Here is an 18,291-nt window from a genome sequence, read left to right on the forward strand (position 1 = left end):
TGCTTTAGGGTGACAAAAACATTTCAGGTGATATGTCCAAATAAAGTGTTCTGAATATTTTGCGTTCAATTATTTGAAAAACTGTTTGGAAATAAAATTAATTATATCTCTATGAAGTGTGTGGAATCTAATTAAAACATGTTTATAAACAGAAGCAGCTTGAAAAGAACTGAAAGTAAAACTTTTTTTTAAAAAGGGAAAAAAAATAGCCAAACAAAAACAATTACCCCCCAAAAAACCCCCCTCCAACCAACATACATTCTCTTTGTTTAGTGATGCTTAGCTGTAGTCTATGAATAAAAATATAGTATTTAATTATTTTCAGTGTACATAGCTTTTTAATTATTCTACTTTTGATAAATGTATTCTCTTTATTGATGCTTAGAAATATTTCTAATCTCATTTAGCAAATAAATGTCTTCTTAATAGTAAGTAAATGGTAGGGCAGTTCTGGATTTTGTTATGTGATTCTGAACTCTGAATTTTTAAAAGTCAAGTTCATGTTTTATTTTTCCAGGAAGAACAAAAAGAGTTGGATGAAATAACAGCTAAGAGGCAGAAGAGAGGAAAAGTAGAAGATGATAAACCTGGAGAGGAGAAGACTATATTACATGGTAATGGCATCTTCCTGCCTGTTCTCATTTTCTTGCTCACTGTGTTTTCTTGCCTGCTGTGTTAATTAGTAAGGATGGCAGAGAGCCTCAGCAAAACTGCTGAGGCACCTTGATGTTTCTGTATTGGAGATAATAGTGCTCACAGGCATAAGCATAAGAGGACAGGGAAAGAGATAAACTTGGACTAGTTCCACTTCACACTGTGAAGAGCAGCGTGGAAATGTCATCTTTCAGGATACTGGTTTTATTTATTTATTTTTAATGGTACTAGACGCATATATCCATTTCCTATTTTACAGAGCAAACATTTTAAAGTTATGAGTTTGGCTTAGTTTCAACTTCAGAATTACTGCAGTTTTATGTGTCAGTACTTTCATCAGCAGGTAGTGCTTTGAGTTACGGCTTACATACAATTTAGAAAATCACTTGGACTTTATACTTCCTCAATTTTTAATGTAAATGTTCTTGCTGTCATACTATGAATAATTGTGTATCAAATAATTACCCTGTGGAAGCCTATAGCACGTGGTACCTGCAAAGAAAATGGTTTCGTAGCTAAGTAAAATTAAGTGATTTTTGGAAACTATTATTTCAGCTCTCTGCATGCAGAACAGTTCTGCCTTATATTGCTTGGCACAGATAGTTAGGTAAACTGAGTCTCTCTTTCTGCAGCCAGGCTGACACACACAAGCTGGAGCATCCTTTCTTATGTGCATTAAAGAAGCAGCTATGAGATATGCAGTGCTGACATTAATACTTCATTCTATTTATAGGTAGTAGATAACAACAATATTTATTGAAAAGTGATGAGCATAACAAATCTGAAATTTTAGCCATGGAGCCTCCTATGGAATAATTATTTTGTATCAGACTTTTCATGGTCTCTGCCTGAAGTTTCACCGTGAAAGACCTTACAATATAAACTTCAATTTTTTCAAACACAGACATTCCAGAAATATGCCATTTTGTAGACATGTGTAAACTGTCTACAATTTACTGTATCTACAGATCTGTATCTACAGATACTGTGGAGAAGGGCACTTGTACAACCAAAACTGCCATAGCAATATCCCAGAAACAGAGAAATTAGTCAGTGCACAGCTTAATGTCGTGGCTATCCAACGCAAGTCTGCTTTGAAGTATCCGTTTCCATGCACAAAGTTAGTGTAAGGAAACCCTTGTTGGCCTGAGGAACTCTCTTGCTCTTTAATGCTGAGTAAGATGTGTATGGGGGGAGATTGTCTTAATATTCAAATTATCCAAGCAGATTTTGCTGAAATGACTTAACTTGAGCTCAACTGATGTCAAATAAGATTCCACATCTGCGTTCTATGAAGTAGAGTTTTCTTTCCCCTACCCCCTTCACAGCAGAGCAGCTGTGTTGAGAAAAACCTTAATTGCATGTGGCTGTTGAGTCTTTTGAGGATTATAACCTCTTAAAATACCGGCTCCTGGATTCTCAGAACTCCGTGTTTACCTTTTCAGTTAAGGAAATGTATGACTATCAGGGGAGATCTTACCTTCATGTCCCTCAAGATGTTGGAGTTAATCTCCGTTCTACAGTGCCACCTGAGAAGTGCTATCTTCCAAAGAAACAAATCCATGTCTGGTCTGGACATACAAAGGTAGGAAGTTGTGTTTGTGAGTGTGCATCATAAAAACCCACTTCACTTTGTGTCTGAAGCTACTAACTTCTATGAAATTGAAGTATCAGTAGAAAGAAAGGAGTATTTTCGTCTCTACCACATTATGCATGTAATTGGTTTCGTTACATGCTCACACAAGGTGTTTGCCTGCATGTACTTTTTTACAAACGTAATGACTTACTGACCTCCTTTAAAGGGACAAATATTATTCAGTTACTTCTGTGGGATTTGGAGTTATTTCCTAAACTAACACATGAATGAGAGTAAGGCCAATTCTAGAGATCCTTGGAAATGCTTTTTCTTTTTAATAGTAAAGGTACTTAAAGGCTATTTCATATCAAACTTATGAAAAGTTACATAAGTTTTGTGATTATGATGCATCAGCATTACCAGATTCCCAAATACAGCTATTACCTTTGAGAGCTGTGCCTTGTTAAGAGGTTTTTTTTTTTGATGATGATGCTTAACATTTAGTTTCTTCTTGTGCCAGAGCCTGTAACTATATACGTAATTTTGGTATTAAAAAAGCGTTTCACTGATCAGGTTTGTAAAGCTTATACTCAATTTCCTGCTTCTTTTGTCTGTAATTTTCAGTATTGCTTGAGGGAATATGCTGTGCTGCAATGGACAGCACCGTAATGATATCTGAAAGATGGAAGAAAGGAGGACACAGGGAACACTTTTAGCTTTTACTCTTTTTCAGTTGAGTCACAACTCTGAACTCTTCTTTAATGATTGCTGCATCAAAGAGCTTGTAGCTGCAACTATCAGTGCTGTCCAGAATAACATCTCCTCCCCAAAGCTCTAGTCACTCCTCTACCTGTTATCCTGTTAGAACATACTAATGCATAAAATAGCTTTTCCCTTCAAACAAGGGATGAATAACAGTATCGATGAGAGAAGCAAAAGGCAAACCTAGAAAAGCCAAGGGATATAAGTAGACAATAATAGGGAGGATGAAGGACCCAACTCCAACCAGGGGTGGAAGGAACTGGGTGGAATATGAATAGAGTAAGTGACATGAAATTGAAAGAGGGGACATCAAACTATGAGTACTTGGCGTTTCTTTGGACTTTCTCTGGATGGAGTACCTGAAATACAAATAGATGGGAAGATGCTGTCCTCAGAGAATCCGAGTTCAGTGGGTAGAAGCCACTGGTAGTATATGTAAGAAATGGAAACTATTTTTGTGGAAAAATTCCTCACCTGCCCCACCTGAAGAGGCTTGTTATACAGAAACAGTCACCCAAACCCACAATTTGTATTTCTTTGCTGTGTTTACCACAATAATGGTGTTAGAGTTGAAGGAGGGTATGAATACAGCTGTTGAAGCAAAACAATTTGTTGCCAATAACAATTGTTCAAAAAGCATTGCTGTTTCTAAAATGAAATATGGGTAGGTTATTTCTTTTCAAGATATTGTATCTGTATATTTTATGAAGATAAGCTTTAGCTTTTTGTTAGAAAAGTGAGCAAGTGAACAGAACAAGTATGTTGATGCTCCACTTACTGTTTAATTATGTCCTTATTTACAGGGTGTCAGTGCAGTTAGATTGTTTCCTCTCTCTGGGCATATACTGTTGTCTTGCTCTATGGATTGCAAAATTAAGGTGAGTTATTTTTCTGATTTCATGTATATATATTATACCATCATTGAATGCAGAAAATGCATTTCAGAATACTTGAACATTTAGTACTTCTACCAAATACCTTTGTCTGTGTTAACTTTTATTTTTGTCACTTGAACTTTAAATTATAAATTCGTTGGAACAAAGAAATAATACACAATACTGTGGGTGTTAGAACAGTGTTAATCATTTCGTAATAGCATTTAGAAGGTCACAAGTTCCTCAGGTTATTGCCTTTGTTATTATAATTCATTTTCTGTGAAGCCTGGTTTTACAAATAGCAGTAGGTTTCTGCTGAAGTGTTTTACTGAAGCATTTGTGGTCTTGAAGTAATCTTATTTTAGTCTGGCATACATCATATTAGAAAGCTGATAATTTTTTTTTCTAGCAAAACCTTAGGGCTTTGAAGTGGACTATGGTATGGGATTTTTAGTTATTTTAAGGAAGTTTTGCTAACAAGAAGGTGACAGAGATTTCTTGTGAATTCCTGGGTAGATAGTTGTGATTAATCAGTAGATCTCATATGTTGCCATATATGTTTGCACTTTATTTCAGCATTATTTTTGTTTAACAATTGACACTTTTTCTCCCCATCCCCCACCCTTTTTTTTTTTTTCCAAGCTATGGGAAGTATATGGTGATCGAAGATGTCTACGAACATTTATTGGTAATAGTCTTCTTTTTAAACTAACGTGTATTTAAAACATACAATTTAAGTTAGCTTATTAATTTATCATAGAGAGAACCTGTAGGCATCCAAGGCAAATGGTATTCAGTATGATCTTGGCAATAAGAATTGAAAAATGTGCAAGTTTTGAGTGAACCTTTGTCATTATTCCAAGCAAATTAATGTTGCTATATAACACCTTGTGACCCCTAAAACAAAACATTAGTGTACTACAGCCAACAATACTTTATGCGAGACTCCTTTCCAAAAGCAAAACTGTGAAATTAAATTGCCCCATCTTCCTGTTGAGAACAGCATTTATGTATATTACAGAACAGTATTTATGCGGTGAGGGTGTCTCATGGTCTGATGATCCCACCTTAAATAGGTAGTCTCTTCTATGCTGAGTTTCTAGTGCATGGGGATTTTTTTTTTTAGGTTCAGGTGCCATCTTTGTTCATGTAACAGGTGCTTTATAAAGCAGATAGCTGACAGAGAGAGAGAGAAATACAAACTTCTTAGCAGCCTTGAATGCAGAACAAAAGCAGCTGATTCTCCTTTTGAAATGGGAACATTTCTAGAACACGGAGTGAATATATGTTGAGCAACAACAAAGAAGTCTTTTTTCACCTAATATTTCCGATGACAGCAGTTTGGCAAAGATGATGGCTCAAAAAAGGGTCTCTTTCAATAGACTGCTCTTTCTGAACAGTTTGACTGTTTTTTATTCTCAAAAGGTCCTTATTATCAACCAGATTCACCTTCTATTTTGCTATTTTTAAGTTACTGTGCCAATATTTTAACTGAAGAGATCTCCTACAAGTCTGATGCAGTGGTCAGATGAAAGTGTTGAGGTTGAGGGTTACCAAGGTTAGCACCAGATGAGAGCATTCTTAATTTTCTGATCTGGTATTTCCTGTATTTTGTACCTGTATTCTAATTTTAAATGCTTCTCCTTTAAATGTATCTCATGTACTGTTTGTATCTCCTCTTTTTCATTAGGTGTTAACGTTTATTACAGTGTTTTAGACTTCTCTAGCAGCTCTTCACTGTGACTAGAACAATCTCTGAAGCCAACAGTACTTAAAGTTCTGCTTGTGTAACAATTTATGAATGATGCACAGCGGTTGGCTCTGTGCAACGCTGTTGTTTCTCTCTCCAGTGCTTTAGAGGTGTGGGGATTTTTGGTTTTTGTTCTCATTGTTCTTTAGGAGTTACTTTTTCTTTCTTACTTAAATCATTCTTTACTAGTGCTCCTGAAGAACTTCAGTAAGTGATTTCCTTGTTCTCTTTGCGTTGCTAAAGACTGGAGCATTTAACTTGAATAATGTTTTTTTTAAAAAAAAACAAACTTAATGCATGAAAAGATAGAAGTTTATCAGCATTTTTTCTATCTTGTAGGACATAGTAAAGCTGTTCGAGACATCTGTTTTAATAATGCTGGCACTCAGTTTCTTAGTGCTGCATATGATCGCTATCTTAAACTCTGGGACACTGAAACAGGTAGGCTTATACTTGTAGATGCTGTTATTTGGTGCTATATTTAATTAACAGTAAATACCAAGATATATTATCAGTCAGTCAGGGTCTTTCCAATTATCCTCAATATCGTCTTTTAGTTCAGTGTTCAGACTTTCATTACAGGATGAATAGTCTAAATGTTTTTGTGTTATCTGTAATGGTGCAATCGACACTACCTATATACCTGCATTTCATATACCTTTTTATTTTGAGAAGTTTGACAGTTATTTGTAACGCTAGAACAATTTTCAGCAAAAAGACAAAGTTTTACCAAATCAGTTAATTGCATGTTTACATTTACAGGCATAAAATTAAGTAATGAAATCACACTTTAGACCTAAATATGCTTAGTTTTGCAGAATTATGTCACTTGATCTTTAGCTTAACCTGAATTTGAAGAGCACTCCAAATAAGAAAAGATGGTAGAAATTGAACTGCTGGTATAGGGAGCGGAGGGTAGGTCTGATGCTTTCACAGAACTGCCTGGGAGATGCTCTGTAACATTCTGCTCCAAATAGTTTCCTAAGCTAAAAAGATATAGGATAGATTTTTGTCAATATTCTTTTAAGCCTAACTCTATTCCTAAAACAGGAAGTTTCCATGATTCAAAAAGACAGTAGCTTTCTTGCTTAGCAGTGCCACTAGCCTCATACAGCCAGAATACTCCAGACTTCAGACTGAGTCTGAACTCAGTTATTTAGACACCTGAAAAATGTATTGAGCTTTCGTTTTAAAACCGGCTTCTGTAAGTTACGGATAACATGTAATCGGGGTATTTATGGCTGAAGGTATGAGAAGAAGTCAGTGATTCTTGTTGCAGTTGGATTACTGTTATCCTTTTCTGGGTTTAGGATTGAGGAAGTCTTGCTTGAGTTTAAGTCTCTTGTCAAGACGACCTCTGATCCTAAGGAGGTGATGCTTTGCAAAGACGGCGGTCAGCCTGTGATAGACTAACCAGTCCTGATATCCTGGATGTGGCCTGATGAGGTACAGGGTACTGAGCAGTTATATTGTTTGGAAAGCTGTAGTAAAGTTACAGAACAGCTTGTATGTGTATGTGTTTACACAGGTGTATGAATATAAACATGTGGAAGAAAGTATAATCAGAGCAGGGTAAATTCTATCCTCTAATCTTCTCAAGAGCTTTAAAATAAGTATTTCCTTCTGTTAGTAAAGTATAAGTAAAACGAATGGCTTTTATCAATATCTGAAATGAACTAATCATTCCATATAACTTCCAGTCTGACGCACTATGAACGGCTTGTCTGTTGCAGGGCAGTGTATTTCAAGATTCACAAACAGGAAGGTTCCTTATTGTGTCAAATTCAACCCTGATGAAGATAAACAAAATCTCTTTGTTGCAGGAATGTCAGATAAGAAAATTGTGCAGGTATGTCTACTTAATGTCTCTTCCTCTAAAAATTATGATATTTAGTAAAAACCCAAGATCATATTCTGACATTTTTATTTGTAGTGGGATATTCGAAGTGGTGAGATTGTGCAGGAATACGATAGGCATTTGGGAGCTGTCAACACCATTGTGTTTGTGGATGAAAATAGAAGGTTTGTGAGTACATCTGATGACAAGAGTTTAAGAGTCTGGGAATGGTAAGTGTAAAAAATTGAATTTTAACTTGAAGTATATTATGAGCAAACACGAGAGTTTATTTTTAAAAGTATACACAGCACATCGGACGCTGGAGTGTACCGAGTTCTAGCTAGTTGAGGAAGAGCTGAATTCAATTATGTAGTTATAAATGCAGTAGCTAAAATGTTTCACAATAAAGTAGAACCAGAACAATCTCAGCTAATTTCTGGTAACTGTTGAAGTTGGGCATATACTCTGCAAACTCCTGCGTACTGCCACTCAGTCTAGCACGGGTCACAGTTCTTAACCATTTTTGTCCAGTGAAAGGAATCATCCCTTCCAAAATCTTACTATAATACTTTCAGTGTCTTTGAAATCATTCTTAATGTCTAACAGTGAATTACTGTTGCTCGCATACTGCCCTTCTGTACTGCAATATTTGAAAACTGGTTTTAAAGCCTAAAAGACCTAAATCACTGTATGCAAAAGAAAATGTCTTAAATAGCCTCTGCTTTATTGGCGCAGATTTTATATGCGCGTTGAGCTGTATTTATTTTTAGCATTAATTATTAATTATCTTAATATTGTATCTTTTAAAATCATTTCTCTAGAGATTTTAATCTTTAAAACTAGTTGCTTCCTATCACTTTGCTGAATATTAACCAACCCAGCCTGGCTTAATGCTCAAGACACTTCACAGGTTTTTCTCCCCCAAAGAAGACATAAGACGGCCATGTCAGCCTGAAGCACACTGCACCCCTAGTGATGTCTCTTCTCTCTCCTTTCCCCAAGGGTGTATTAACCCTTAAATTAACCTTTTAAAGAAACGTCTGCTCTGTTATATTAGTGTGTGTTGGTTTTGAAAGCTTTGAACTTAGATGTGCATACTATTATATAATATTTGGCCCATGTATGAAATAGCTGGTTTGGTGTAGCTTCATTTCTGGCTTTCTGCTAGTCTGGGTTTTTCAGCAATCATTGATACCCACAGAATAAATACAGTAGATGATGGAAAAGTGAAAGTCTATCTAAGAAAAGCTCATAAATATACAATTTTAAATGGCTTCCAGTTTTAAAACATATCTGGGCAGAGACCAGATCTCTCCTATCTGAAATGTTTTCCACAAGGTTCTAGGTAATAAGATTTTCAGCACAGGACTTTTAAGATTTCTCTAGGTTTTCAAATTTCTTTTTGAAATAATCACTCCCATATCTTTAGGTATCCATTTCGTTTTGCCGTTCACACATGCAAAGCTGCTGCACAATATGGACACTAGTTCAACAGCTCTGTAACTAATCAGTTCCTTCCTAGCTTTTTTTTTTTTCCTTTTTTCTAAACCTAGAAAAGAGACTCCAATCTGTGGTTATTGGAATGTTACCCAAGCAGCCAGCAAAACCCTCAGCGTGTCTGTGATGGGCTGCTGTCATTGCCAGCAGCAGTGGTGGTAATGACCAAAGTCTGGGAACCCAGACTTAGGCTAGACATGTAATGCTGTCACCATATGTCACTCCAAGAGTGCCTCTGCTCAGTATTTCATAATTAGACCCATGTATTTACTGAGCTCCTTAAAGAAAAATCCTAGCAATATCCTGTCTGCTAAGGCGTGTCTCCTCTCTGGCAAGTGGGAGGAAGATCTCACTTGCACAAATCTGTTATTTCCTTGCGATTGGATTGCCCTTGTTTTGTGAGCTTTGTGTTGATGGCTGAAATAAATAGTGAAGTGGGTGGATTTAGTCACTCAGTGGGGAAGAGCAGGAAAGGCAAAAAGGCTCTGGCATGGGAACATCGCAACCTGATTGTTCCAGTAGCAGAATTTTTTTCCTTCTGAAGAAAAAAATATGTACTGAGCTTGCTGTACGCTGAAGAAAGAGCTCCCTTGTTCAGATAACAGGGAAATCAACTGTAGGCAATACTCATAACACAGTCACTAGGGATTTTTTGGTTTTATAAAAAGCAAATGTAATGCTGTCTTCCTAGGCACAACTTTAAAACAGTTCTCCACAACCTGCCATGATATATGTTAATCAATCTGTAGGCATATTTCTATCATTTCAAGATCCAGACTTTTACAATGCATTAAAACTAAGTTAATGCATTAACTACAGAAGCTTTTGGAGCTTGAAAACTTCTATGCCAAATTATTTAATGCTGCACCTCAAATCCTTTTTTTCTGAGTTTATAAGGAAAATTATTTGCAATTTAGGGTGATTTGGTTACTGCACCTTTTGGCATGTTTCTTCGTAAGTTCTTCAGCACAATATTTCTTCAGTATCCTACAGAAACAAAGCAGAAATTATGACCTGAGTACGGCCTTAAAAGCCAGTAATTAAAGCTGGTCTAATTGCTTAGTTTCAATTGTCTGGAGGAATTTTGTAGTATGTTTTGTAAACACTTTGACTTGGCCAGAGCTGGTAATGGGATGCCATGTCAGACTTCATCACAGTGATGAACTTCTCCCCTGAGAGTTTAAATCTCCTTTCCCCAAGAGTTCATCCCACGCGTGGATTTCACTGCACACTGTACACTGAATTGCAGTTGGTTGGTTGCTGAAAGTTCAGACTGCAAGTATAGCACAGACTCTTGCAGATTAAATGGTTTCTTTAGGAAGCTTAATGGGAGCACTTTAACATTTGTCTGCTTTCGCGTTTCATGGGATTGTATCATTACAGCACGGATATTAAAGTTGGCATGAGTATCATATTCTGCGTTCTTTCTTCGAGAAATGCAAGATGTTATTTTTTCTTTTTCCGTGTCTGATCCTACTTGGATAAACAGTGAAATGATTTAGGCAATTGACCTTGGAGGCTTGTATTTCCTTTTACCTTCAAGTCAGCCAGCAAAGCAAGAACGATACAGTGGCTGCTTAGTTATTATCCCGCCGGGCTTAGGAGGCTTCTCATCTCTGTAAAGCTATAACCCTCAGCAGGCCTTTTCTCTCTGTCTTTCCTGGTAAAGATTACTGTAGTCTTTTGAGAGAGCTCTTCACAACATGTAGATCCCAAAATTGGATTGGGTTGGGTTTGGGGTTTGTGGGAATTTTTTTCCTTCTTTCTTTAAAAGGATTTTTCTCTCTCCTGCTTGGGGAAGAAGTTATATTAGAACCCCAGAGTATCACGTTTCTAAATCTTGGCTGGCAGTTACTGCTTTTGATATTTAAAACTTTTCAACCTTTGAAATGCTGTGAAGTGGAGGAAGGACTTGAAGATCTTTAAATTTAAAAATTTGAACAAAAGATACATCACATGAGGTTTGAGTTCAGGCAACCATGACAGCATCTTTCTTGGTAATTTTTTTTTTTTAAGGGAGCAGGCTGGTATTACTTATTTAGCAATTTGACTGGAAGCAAATGTGAAACATAAATGTATCTCTTTATTCTGCCTAATAGTTTAATGCAGCGTATCCTGCAGCTGTCCTAAGTGTGTCTGGTGGGTTTCAACATAAAGCAGAGCTGTCTTGAATAAATTGTGGTAGATGAGCCTGCCTTCATATGTAAAGGGAGAGAAGGCAGGACAACCTGTGCTGCATTTAAATGTCTCACTGCAGCACAATTCAGCATTGGAGACGCATCTTCTGTGATGAGAGTTTATTTAATGGGGCTTCCAGTGGGATTGCTTTTACCTGGCGTTGAGGACTCCCTATGACTGGTGGGCTGAGGGAGGGTTGGATGGTGGGAGCTGATCAGGATCTGGCCTCGCAGCACCATGAGCTTGTGTCCTGGTGCAGGTGGGGTTTGAAGCTGTTTGGGTATTGATGCAAAAGGGTAGGATGGGTCACGGGGGGGCTGCACTCCCTGTGCTGTCATGTTGGTCAGCCTCAGAGATGATGTGGACTTTCTGTTATTCCTTACAGCTTTACTGTCCAGCAGTAGTCTTAGGTCTGCCTGTTTGGAAGCCACTTATCCCTGTGCATGCTCTTATGCAGAGTGTGTTAAGGGGGTTGCCCTTCTTATTCTGAGGGGTAAATGATTTTAACGTTTAACTCACAGGAGCATTTGTGTTGCTTCCTGACAACAGAGCAGCTTCTCACCCAGTTGTCCATGTGCATGTTGCTTAGCACAATGATGGGAAATAACTTACTCCACAATAAAATGGAATTGTAATTACCTTGCTAATGTCGACCGTATTGCTATCCAGCAAAGCTCAGTCAACTAGTACAAGGCAGCCACCCATGCTCTCTGCTCCAGTTGTGTCCCAGCAGCCCTTCTACAGTGTGAATTAAACAGTAAAGTCATAACCATCCCCTTTGTATTAATTAATGTTGCTACAGAACATTTTGCATGCGTTTTCTGCTGAATACATTAATCAAATCTGTGTTCTGATGGAGATTTCTTTTGCTTAATGAGAGACACACACATGCCTTCCCTTTTTATCAGTCTTCTAGTGCAGAATATGAGGAATACTGTGAATATGCATAGCCTGTTAGTAATTTAATTTATATAGTCAAAACCAAATGACAGTTCTGGAGAGTAAGGATTAGACTGTACTTGTTTTTTCCCTAGGCCTTTTTACATGATAGTATATGTTCTTAACATAAACTGGCACAGTCCTGTGTGCAATCAGGACTGGGAGTTCAGTGTTCAGTTCAGCTGTGTACATTGGAATTGGTTGGTATCCTGTTTGGGGAGATCAGGAAGAAAAGGCCATTGTCAGAGAGATGAGAGAGGAGAGACTTCTGTTTTCTTCTTTTCGTTTCTTTTTATGTTGTTAAAGGAAAAGGCAGAAATATTCCAGTTAAAACAAAACTCAAGTCAGCAAGACATTCCAATAAGATAAATGCATCTATCAGTCTATTCTTGCTACCTATATAAGAATTTTTTAAGAGCTGCAGTTAAACTGGAAGCAACAGAGTATCTTTGTGTTATGGTTTTACTCTTAACAATTGGAATTATGATTCTGCTTTAGACTCTGGGTCATTTGATTGGGGTAAATTCAGTCTATCAGAGGTTAATCCTGTAGATGGCTCTGCAGCTGGAGCTCTCTAGGTGGGCATTCATAGTAGTTTTGAGCTTTTGCACACTCTTCCTTTGGACGCCACCGTATGCTCTCCATGGCTCAGTGGCTGAGTAAATCACCTGGCTGGAGGCAGCCCTTTGGAACATCTCCATGTCTTCATAAAACACATACTTCTTCCTTTTGCAGGGACATTCCTGTAGACTTCAAGTACATTGCTGAGCCAAGTATGCATTCCATGCCAGCTGTGACTTTGTCTCCAAATGGTAGGTTAACACTTTACTGCCTTCTTAGGCCTAGTTTACGTAGGCATGGCTTACTGATTATATCTCTGTCATGTTGCTGTGTGGCGTCCCCCTGTCACCTCACCTGCACCCTCAAATCAGTGTGTGCATTTATTCCAAGATTGGACTGGATCTGGCTTTGATTTTAAAGATTAACAAGTGTGTCAAAATGAGGGGTTATATCAGGATAACTGTATTAAGAGCTAGGATGTGCTCTTTGCTGTGTTTAAAATACCAAGATAAACAATGGTGGGAACTGATGATGGCTGCAAAGTACTAGGCAAGTTCAGCAGTCCTTGTGGTGCCACGGTTAAAGCAGAAACTGATGTTGTACACGATCCTGTTAATGGTGTTCCTTCCTGTTCTGAGTATAGCTCAAATAATTCTTGCATCAGAGAAATCCCAAATTATCTCAGTGTTTATGTTAATGTTTCACTGGTGTTTATGTTCTTCAATTAGAATCAAACTTGTAGGAGGGTTCAGTGCCTTCAATAATCAGTGAAAACCATTCTAACAGGACAAAATCTCTTTTATTTGTTTTGGCCAAAATAATATAGTTTTAGTGTCAACATTATTGAAGTGTTGCCAGATTTACAGTTCACAGTCTCGTGCTAAGTAGTGGCTGATCAACTTGTTGCACAGCTAAGGTTTTCAGTCAGCATCAAATTGTATTTGCTTTGCAGTATAAATATTTTATTCTTAACAATAGAAGTGGGTTTCTAATATAAAAAGGAAGATCCTGGAGAAAGAGATAGCTGCATTTAAAAATGTTAGCCTCCCAAGCTGGCCTGTGTCAGTTCCTGTTTCTGAAATTGCACAACTTGCTTTATTCTGATCCAGTTTTTCAGCTCATCTCATTCTTCCACATTGAAATACTGGATTTCTCATTCTTTTTCCAGTTCTGGCCAGCCAGAATTTGAGTATTTGATTTCTGAGATGAGATGGTAAATGATGTTAGGGATGAAGTATTCATCTTTTCAGCTCAAGGCATCAGCTGTCACATTAACTAAGATTATCTTGACCTACAGTAGTCCAATATCACACAAAACAATTTTTTTTTTGCAATAGTTACGCTACAGATTGTGTGAGGCACATCATGTATCAATTTGGAGTTAAATGATTCCTTTAAAGAAAAGTAAATTGAAATTTTTACAGATGTGGAACTTTTCTGCTTAGAGGCACTGATTTATGAATATCATCAATTAAATTTTTCTTTCTGAGCAATGCAGGAAACAGACCTTTTAAAAAGTAGAAGGGGAGAATAACATGCTTGAAATACACACTTGATTCGTCTCTTGGGGAGGCTGAAGAAAATCCTCAGATTCCAAGCTAGTAGCTGCAAGTGTGGTCAGATTTACAGTCAAGTCAGCACATTTTATGTTATCACTGTTTGCATAAAACAGTGTAAAGGCAGTGATGTTAAACAGAATTCAGGACAGGAGTTGGTGTTCTGTAGCACATCGTCTTCGTTGGATTCTCAGGCAGCAGTTGATGCACTGCCAAGACACAAAATGAGATATAGAGTTAAGATTAGAAAAGCCTGTGGTTTTGTGGTTTTTTTTTTTCTTTCACTAAAATATATTTATTAAATTGTATTCCATTAGGGCAGAGAATACTAAATATTTGCAAAAATGTATAAAGATTTTCAAACTCCTGAGTCTACCTTACACCTGTTTTTTCCATAAAGAAAATAAATGGTGACCATCTTAGAGTACCCCCAAAACAGGTAATGAAATAGATTGCAGCTAGATGGGTTTTTTTCACCTCATCTGGATTACTTGATTATGTGCAGCAGGAAGCTTACTCAGTAGCTTAAAAGCTTCTCAGTAAGTCAATGAGGTTGATGCAGCATGTTGTTATAACAGCCAAAGCTTTTCTACAGTCCTGAGTGTATTTTGTAGGAATAGGTGTCTCAAAGCCTGTCAAACATAAGGTTTTGCCTCTTGGCAGTTGTACCAGGCAGAAGCAATATCAGCTGCTACCTAGAACCCTAGTACATAATAGAAATCTAGATTAAGAAAATTCTCTTAAAACTTTCCAGTTAAGTCTGTTTCTTCAGCTGCTGCGCTCTCATACCACCTTTGTTTATTGCTTTGTTTATTGTAGGAAAATGGTTGGCTTGCCAGTCGATGGATAACCAAATTCTGATTTTTGGAGCACAGAACAGATTCAGATTAAACAAAAAGAAAATTTTCAAAGGTCACATGGTAGCTGGCTACGCTTGTCAAGTGGATTTTTCACCTGACATGAGGTAAGTTCTCGTGGGAATGAGCTTCATCTTAAAACTTGCCAGCACAGACACTAAATTTCTTTTGAATCCTCTGCAACATTCATTGATCACAGCCACCCTATTAACTTGGTATCAGAGTTCTCGAGCCAAGCAACAGAATGGAAAGTTTGCTCTTGTCATTCAGTAGGAGTAGGTTTACTCAGCGGTTGCTCTGAACAACATTTACAAAGCAGGCCACGTAGTCCAGATTCCCCATTCTGCAAAGATGATTTACAAAAGATGATTTACACTGCTGGTAAAGCAGCCAGAGACTCCCCATGTTTTGCGCAGCCCTGGTGCAGCACAGGAGGCTTCCACTTCTGGCTTGCAATTGCCTCTTTTTGTGCATGATCTGCAGCAGAGGGTCTATTCTCACAAAAATGCGCTTGTCCAGAACACCTGGAATTTGGACTTGACCGGTTTTCCGAATTGGCAGGTCTGGTGTGGGTATCCTCATTTATTGTTCAGACGACCATCTTTTTCATCCTGTTTGCTTAGTAATATGCCCATACATTTACCATTGTATGTGCATAAGAGATTCATTACTATAAAAACCGGAGAATAACCTCAGCAAAACTGGAAGAAAAAATGGAGAGCAGTGTCTATAAATTTTAGAGAAACTTCTGGCACTTTCTCTTTTGCTGATGTATTCTCTTTAGTTCCAGTAACAGTGTATGGTATAATCACATTGCTTAGCACATTTACCTTGCAGTTGATAAATCACCTTCTGCAGGACTTGGGTGCTTTAGAGCACAGCGTGAATGCTGATTCTTTGGTAGGTATGTGTGCAGACTGTCAGACAGGAAGCTCACTGGGTGAAGCTCATTTCCATGGCTCGATGTAAAAGTATTACAATACAAGCAGTCTTCGCGCATGATACAGCTTTTCTTTTAATCCTGTTAATATAGCTATGTGATATCTGGAGATGCAGATGGAAAACTTAACATCTGGGACTGGAAGACAACAAAACTCTACAGCAGATTAAAAGCACATGATAAAGTCTGTATCGGTGCAGTGTGGCATCCACACGAAACATCTAAAGTCATTACATGCGGCTGGGATGGTCTTATTAAACTATGGGACTAAAGAGGATGCAACAAAGATCTAAAGATGTAAGTCTTGCAAACATCTGAGATTAGAGTGAATTCTGCTGTAAGGATGGGTAGACACTTGTCATACTGCAGTTCTTAGCTAGCTGTGTATGTGCACTAAAACCAGGAAATCTTCAGAAGACACGGCTGAAAGGATATAGTTCTAAATATGACCTCTGAGTATGAGAAGCGGAGGTCATCTGAAGCATGCAGAATCAAGCGTTAGTTTGTCCTGTCTCTTTTTGTGCAAAACACTCTTGTAAAATAAAAGAATTTTAAGAAAAACTATTTTTGTGGTTCTGGCTGTCAAAGATGTAGGGAGTTAAAGGAGAAAACCAGCAATTGTGTAACTCTCCTCCTAAGAAGAAATCTTTGATATCTACTGCAATAGAGCTGGAAAAGGGGCACTTGTTTACTTGGTTTTGGGTGGTATTTTGTTGTCCCCAAAATACTTCTGTCTTTATAGAACACAACCCCACTTGCTAAGATCTGTTAATTCACAGTAGAAATGAAGAACTAATCAGAAGCTCGCAGTTGTCGGGTAAACTGTATCAACTGAAGACTATTCAGAAACTCTTGGTTTCTGTCTGTATTTAACAATAGCATCATGCTGATCACCGCGTTTCATCTTTACAAGTACTCCTTAATGTCAAGATTTTGCTTGTAATTGTTGTGTCTTAAGTGGTGTTTTTCCTCTCCCCGTATGCTGTTATGTTCCAATAAGCATGACATACTAAAAAAAAAGAAAAAAAAAGTTGATGTCTCTTGTTCAGTTTGGAATACACTGTATTATAAGCCCCATAAAGTTTTTGACAATTTAATGTATATATATGTCACACTTTTTGAAGAACTTATTTTTAATAAATCTTTTTATAAAAATCCTGCCTATCTTCATTCAGTTCTTCTATCTAGCAGTGTCCATATAAAATATTGCTTACCCTTTTGTATTTTAATTTGCAGTTGTACCAGCATTTAGATAAACTCATTCTCTCCACTGTTCATACAAAACTAATGCAAGCTAGAAGCAAGAGAAAAAAAATCATTTTTAACTTGTTATAGACTCTCTTTTTCCGATGTGGTTCTTTTCACAGGGGAGTCTCAACTCCTGAGCTGGGAGTTGAGCTCTGGTGCGTGCTGTGCCCTGGGTGCTGCTTCAGGAGAAAGTGGGCTGAAGTCATTTAGAACAGTTTTCTTCCCTCAAACACATTTCCTAAATGGGTATGTGGCAGTGTGCCCTGACCATTAACAGTTTATAAGTACAGGGAATTGGGGAGGAATAGAGCGGATACAAAACTTCTCACAGGAATGCATATTAACTTCCATAGCAGAGAAACCTTTCCCAAATGCTTAAAAGCCTTTAAATCATAATGCACAAAATGCTTGGCTTCGTAGTTGGTACTGTGTTTTTCCACGTCACCTACCAGGCAGAACTTTATTTTTTAGAGAGAGTATATACAAAATAAAAATATAAGTGTATAAATATTTGTAGTAATATACTGGGTGTTGGTTTTGGAGAAAAAAAAATATGAAATATTGACTGAACTAGTTCTGCTGGAGTTGATGAACTGGGATTAAATGTTTGCAACAAGCCCAGAACCAAAATTCCCTTAGAAACTTTCAGATAAAATCCTTTGTCCCTCGCAGTTGGTCACCGTGTTAATCTTTTGTGGAATTTCTCACATCTGCATTGAAGCCTGCAGGGGGAATTTTTGTGAGGATAATTCCCTCTTGTCGGCTGGAGAGTTGTGAACTCCCAGGCTCATGTTGTCAGCTACTTTGCTGTGCACAAGGATCAACGGCGCGGGTCTGTGTGGTGCGAGTCTAGACTTGTCTTTCCAGCAGCCACCTGGGAAAAGATTCCTTGCTGGGCTAATTAACAACTCGAATCATGTCCTTCTCTTATCTTCCCAATTTCATGTTCCGCCAGAAATTGGTCTGTTGCAGATGTTGGTCAGAACAAGTCTAGACTGAGAGCCCTGGGCTGAACGTGGCGTGTGAGCAGACAGAGCCAGGGAAAAGGCAGCCTTGGGAGA

The 18,291-nt window shown here is 37.8% G+C and overlaps 1 protein-coding gene across 1 annotated transcript in view; it reads left to right on the forward strand.

Moving 5' to 3' along the window:
- CDC40 (cell division cycle 40) overlaps positions 1-17,850 on the forward strand; it is a 42,070-nt gene extending 24,220 nt beyond the window's left edge. The window contains exons 6-16 of the mRNA XM_074150541.1: positions 518-614; positions 2,100-2,239; positions 3,796-3,870; positions 4,510-4,555; positions 5,957-6,058; positions 7,351-7,466; positions 7,551-7,684; positions 12,804-12,880; positions 15,005-15,149; positions 16,076-16,279; positions 17,350-17,850. Of these exons, the coding sequence (XP_074006642.1) occupies positions 518-614; positions 2,100-2,239; positions 3,796-3,870; positions 4,510-4,555; positions 5,957-6,058; positions 7,351-7,466; positions 7,551-7,684; positions 12,804-12,880; positions 15,005-15,149; positions 16,076-16,253 (1,110 nt within the window). The 3' untranslated portion in view covers positions 16,254-16,279; positions 17,350-17,850. The remainder of the gene's footprint in view (positions 1-517; positions 615-2,099; positions 2,240-3,795; positions 3,871-4,509; positions 4,556-5,956; positions 6,059-7,350; positions 7,467-7,550; positions 7,685-12,803; positions 12,881-15,004; positions 15,150-16,075; positions 16,280-17,349) is intronic.
- The last annotated feature ends 441 nt before the right edge of the window (positions 17,851-18,291 follow it).

The sequence above is a fragment of the Numenius arquata genome, chromosome 7 (genome assembly GCF_964106895.1).
Source record: "Numenius arquata chromosome 7, bNumArq3.hap1.1, whole genome shotgun sequence".
NCBI classification, from domain to species: Eukaryota; Metazoa; Chordata; class Aves; order Charadriiformes; family Scolopacidae; genus Numenius; species Numenius arquata.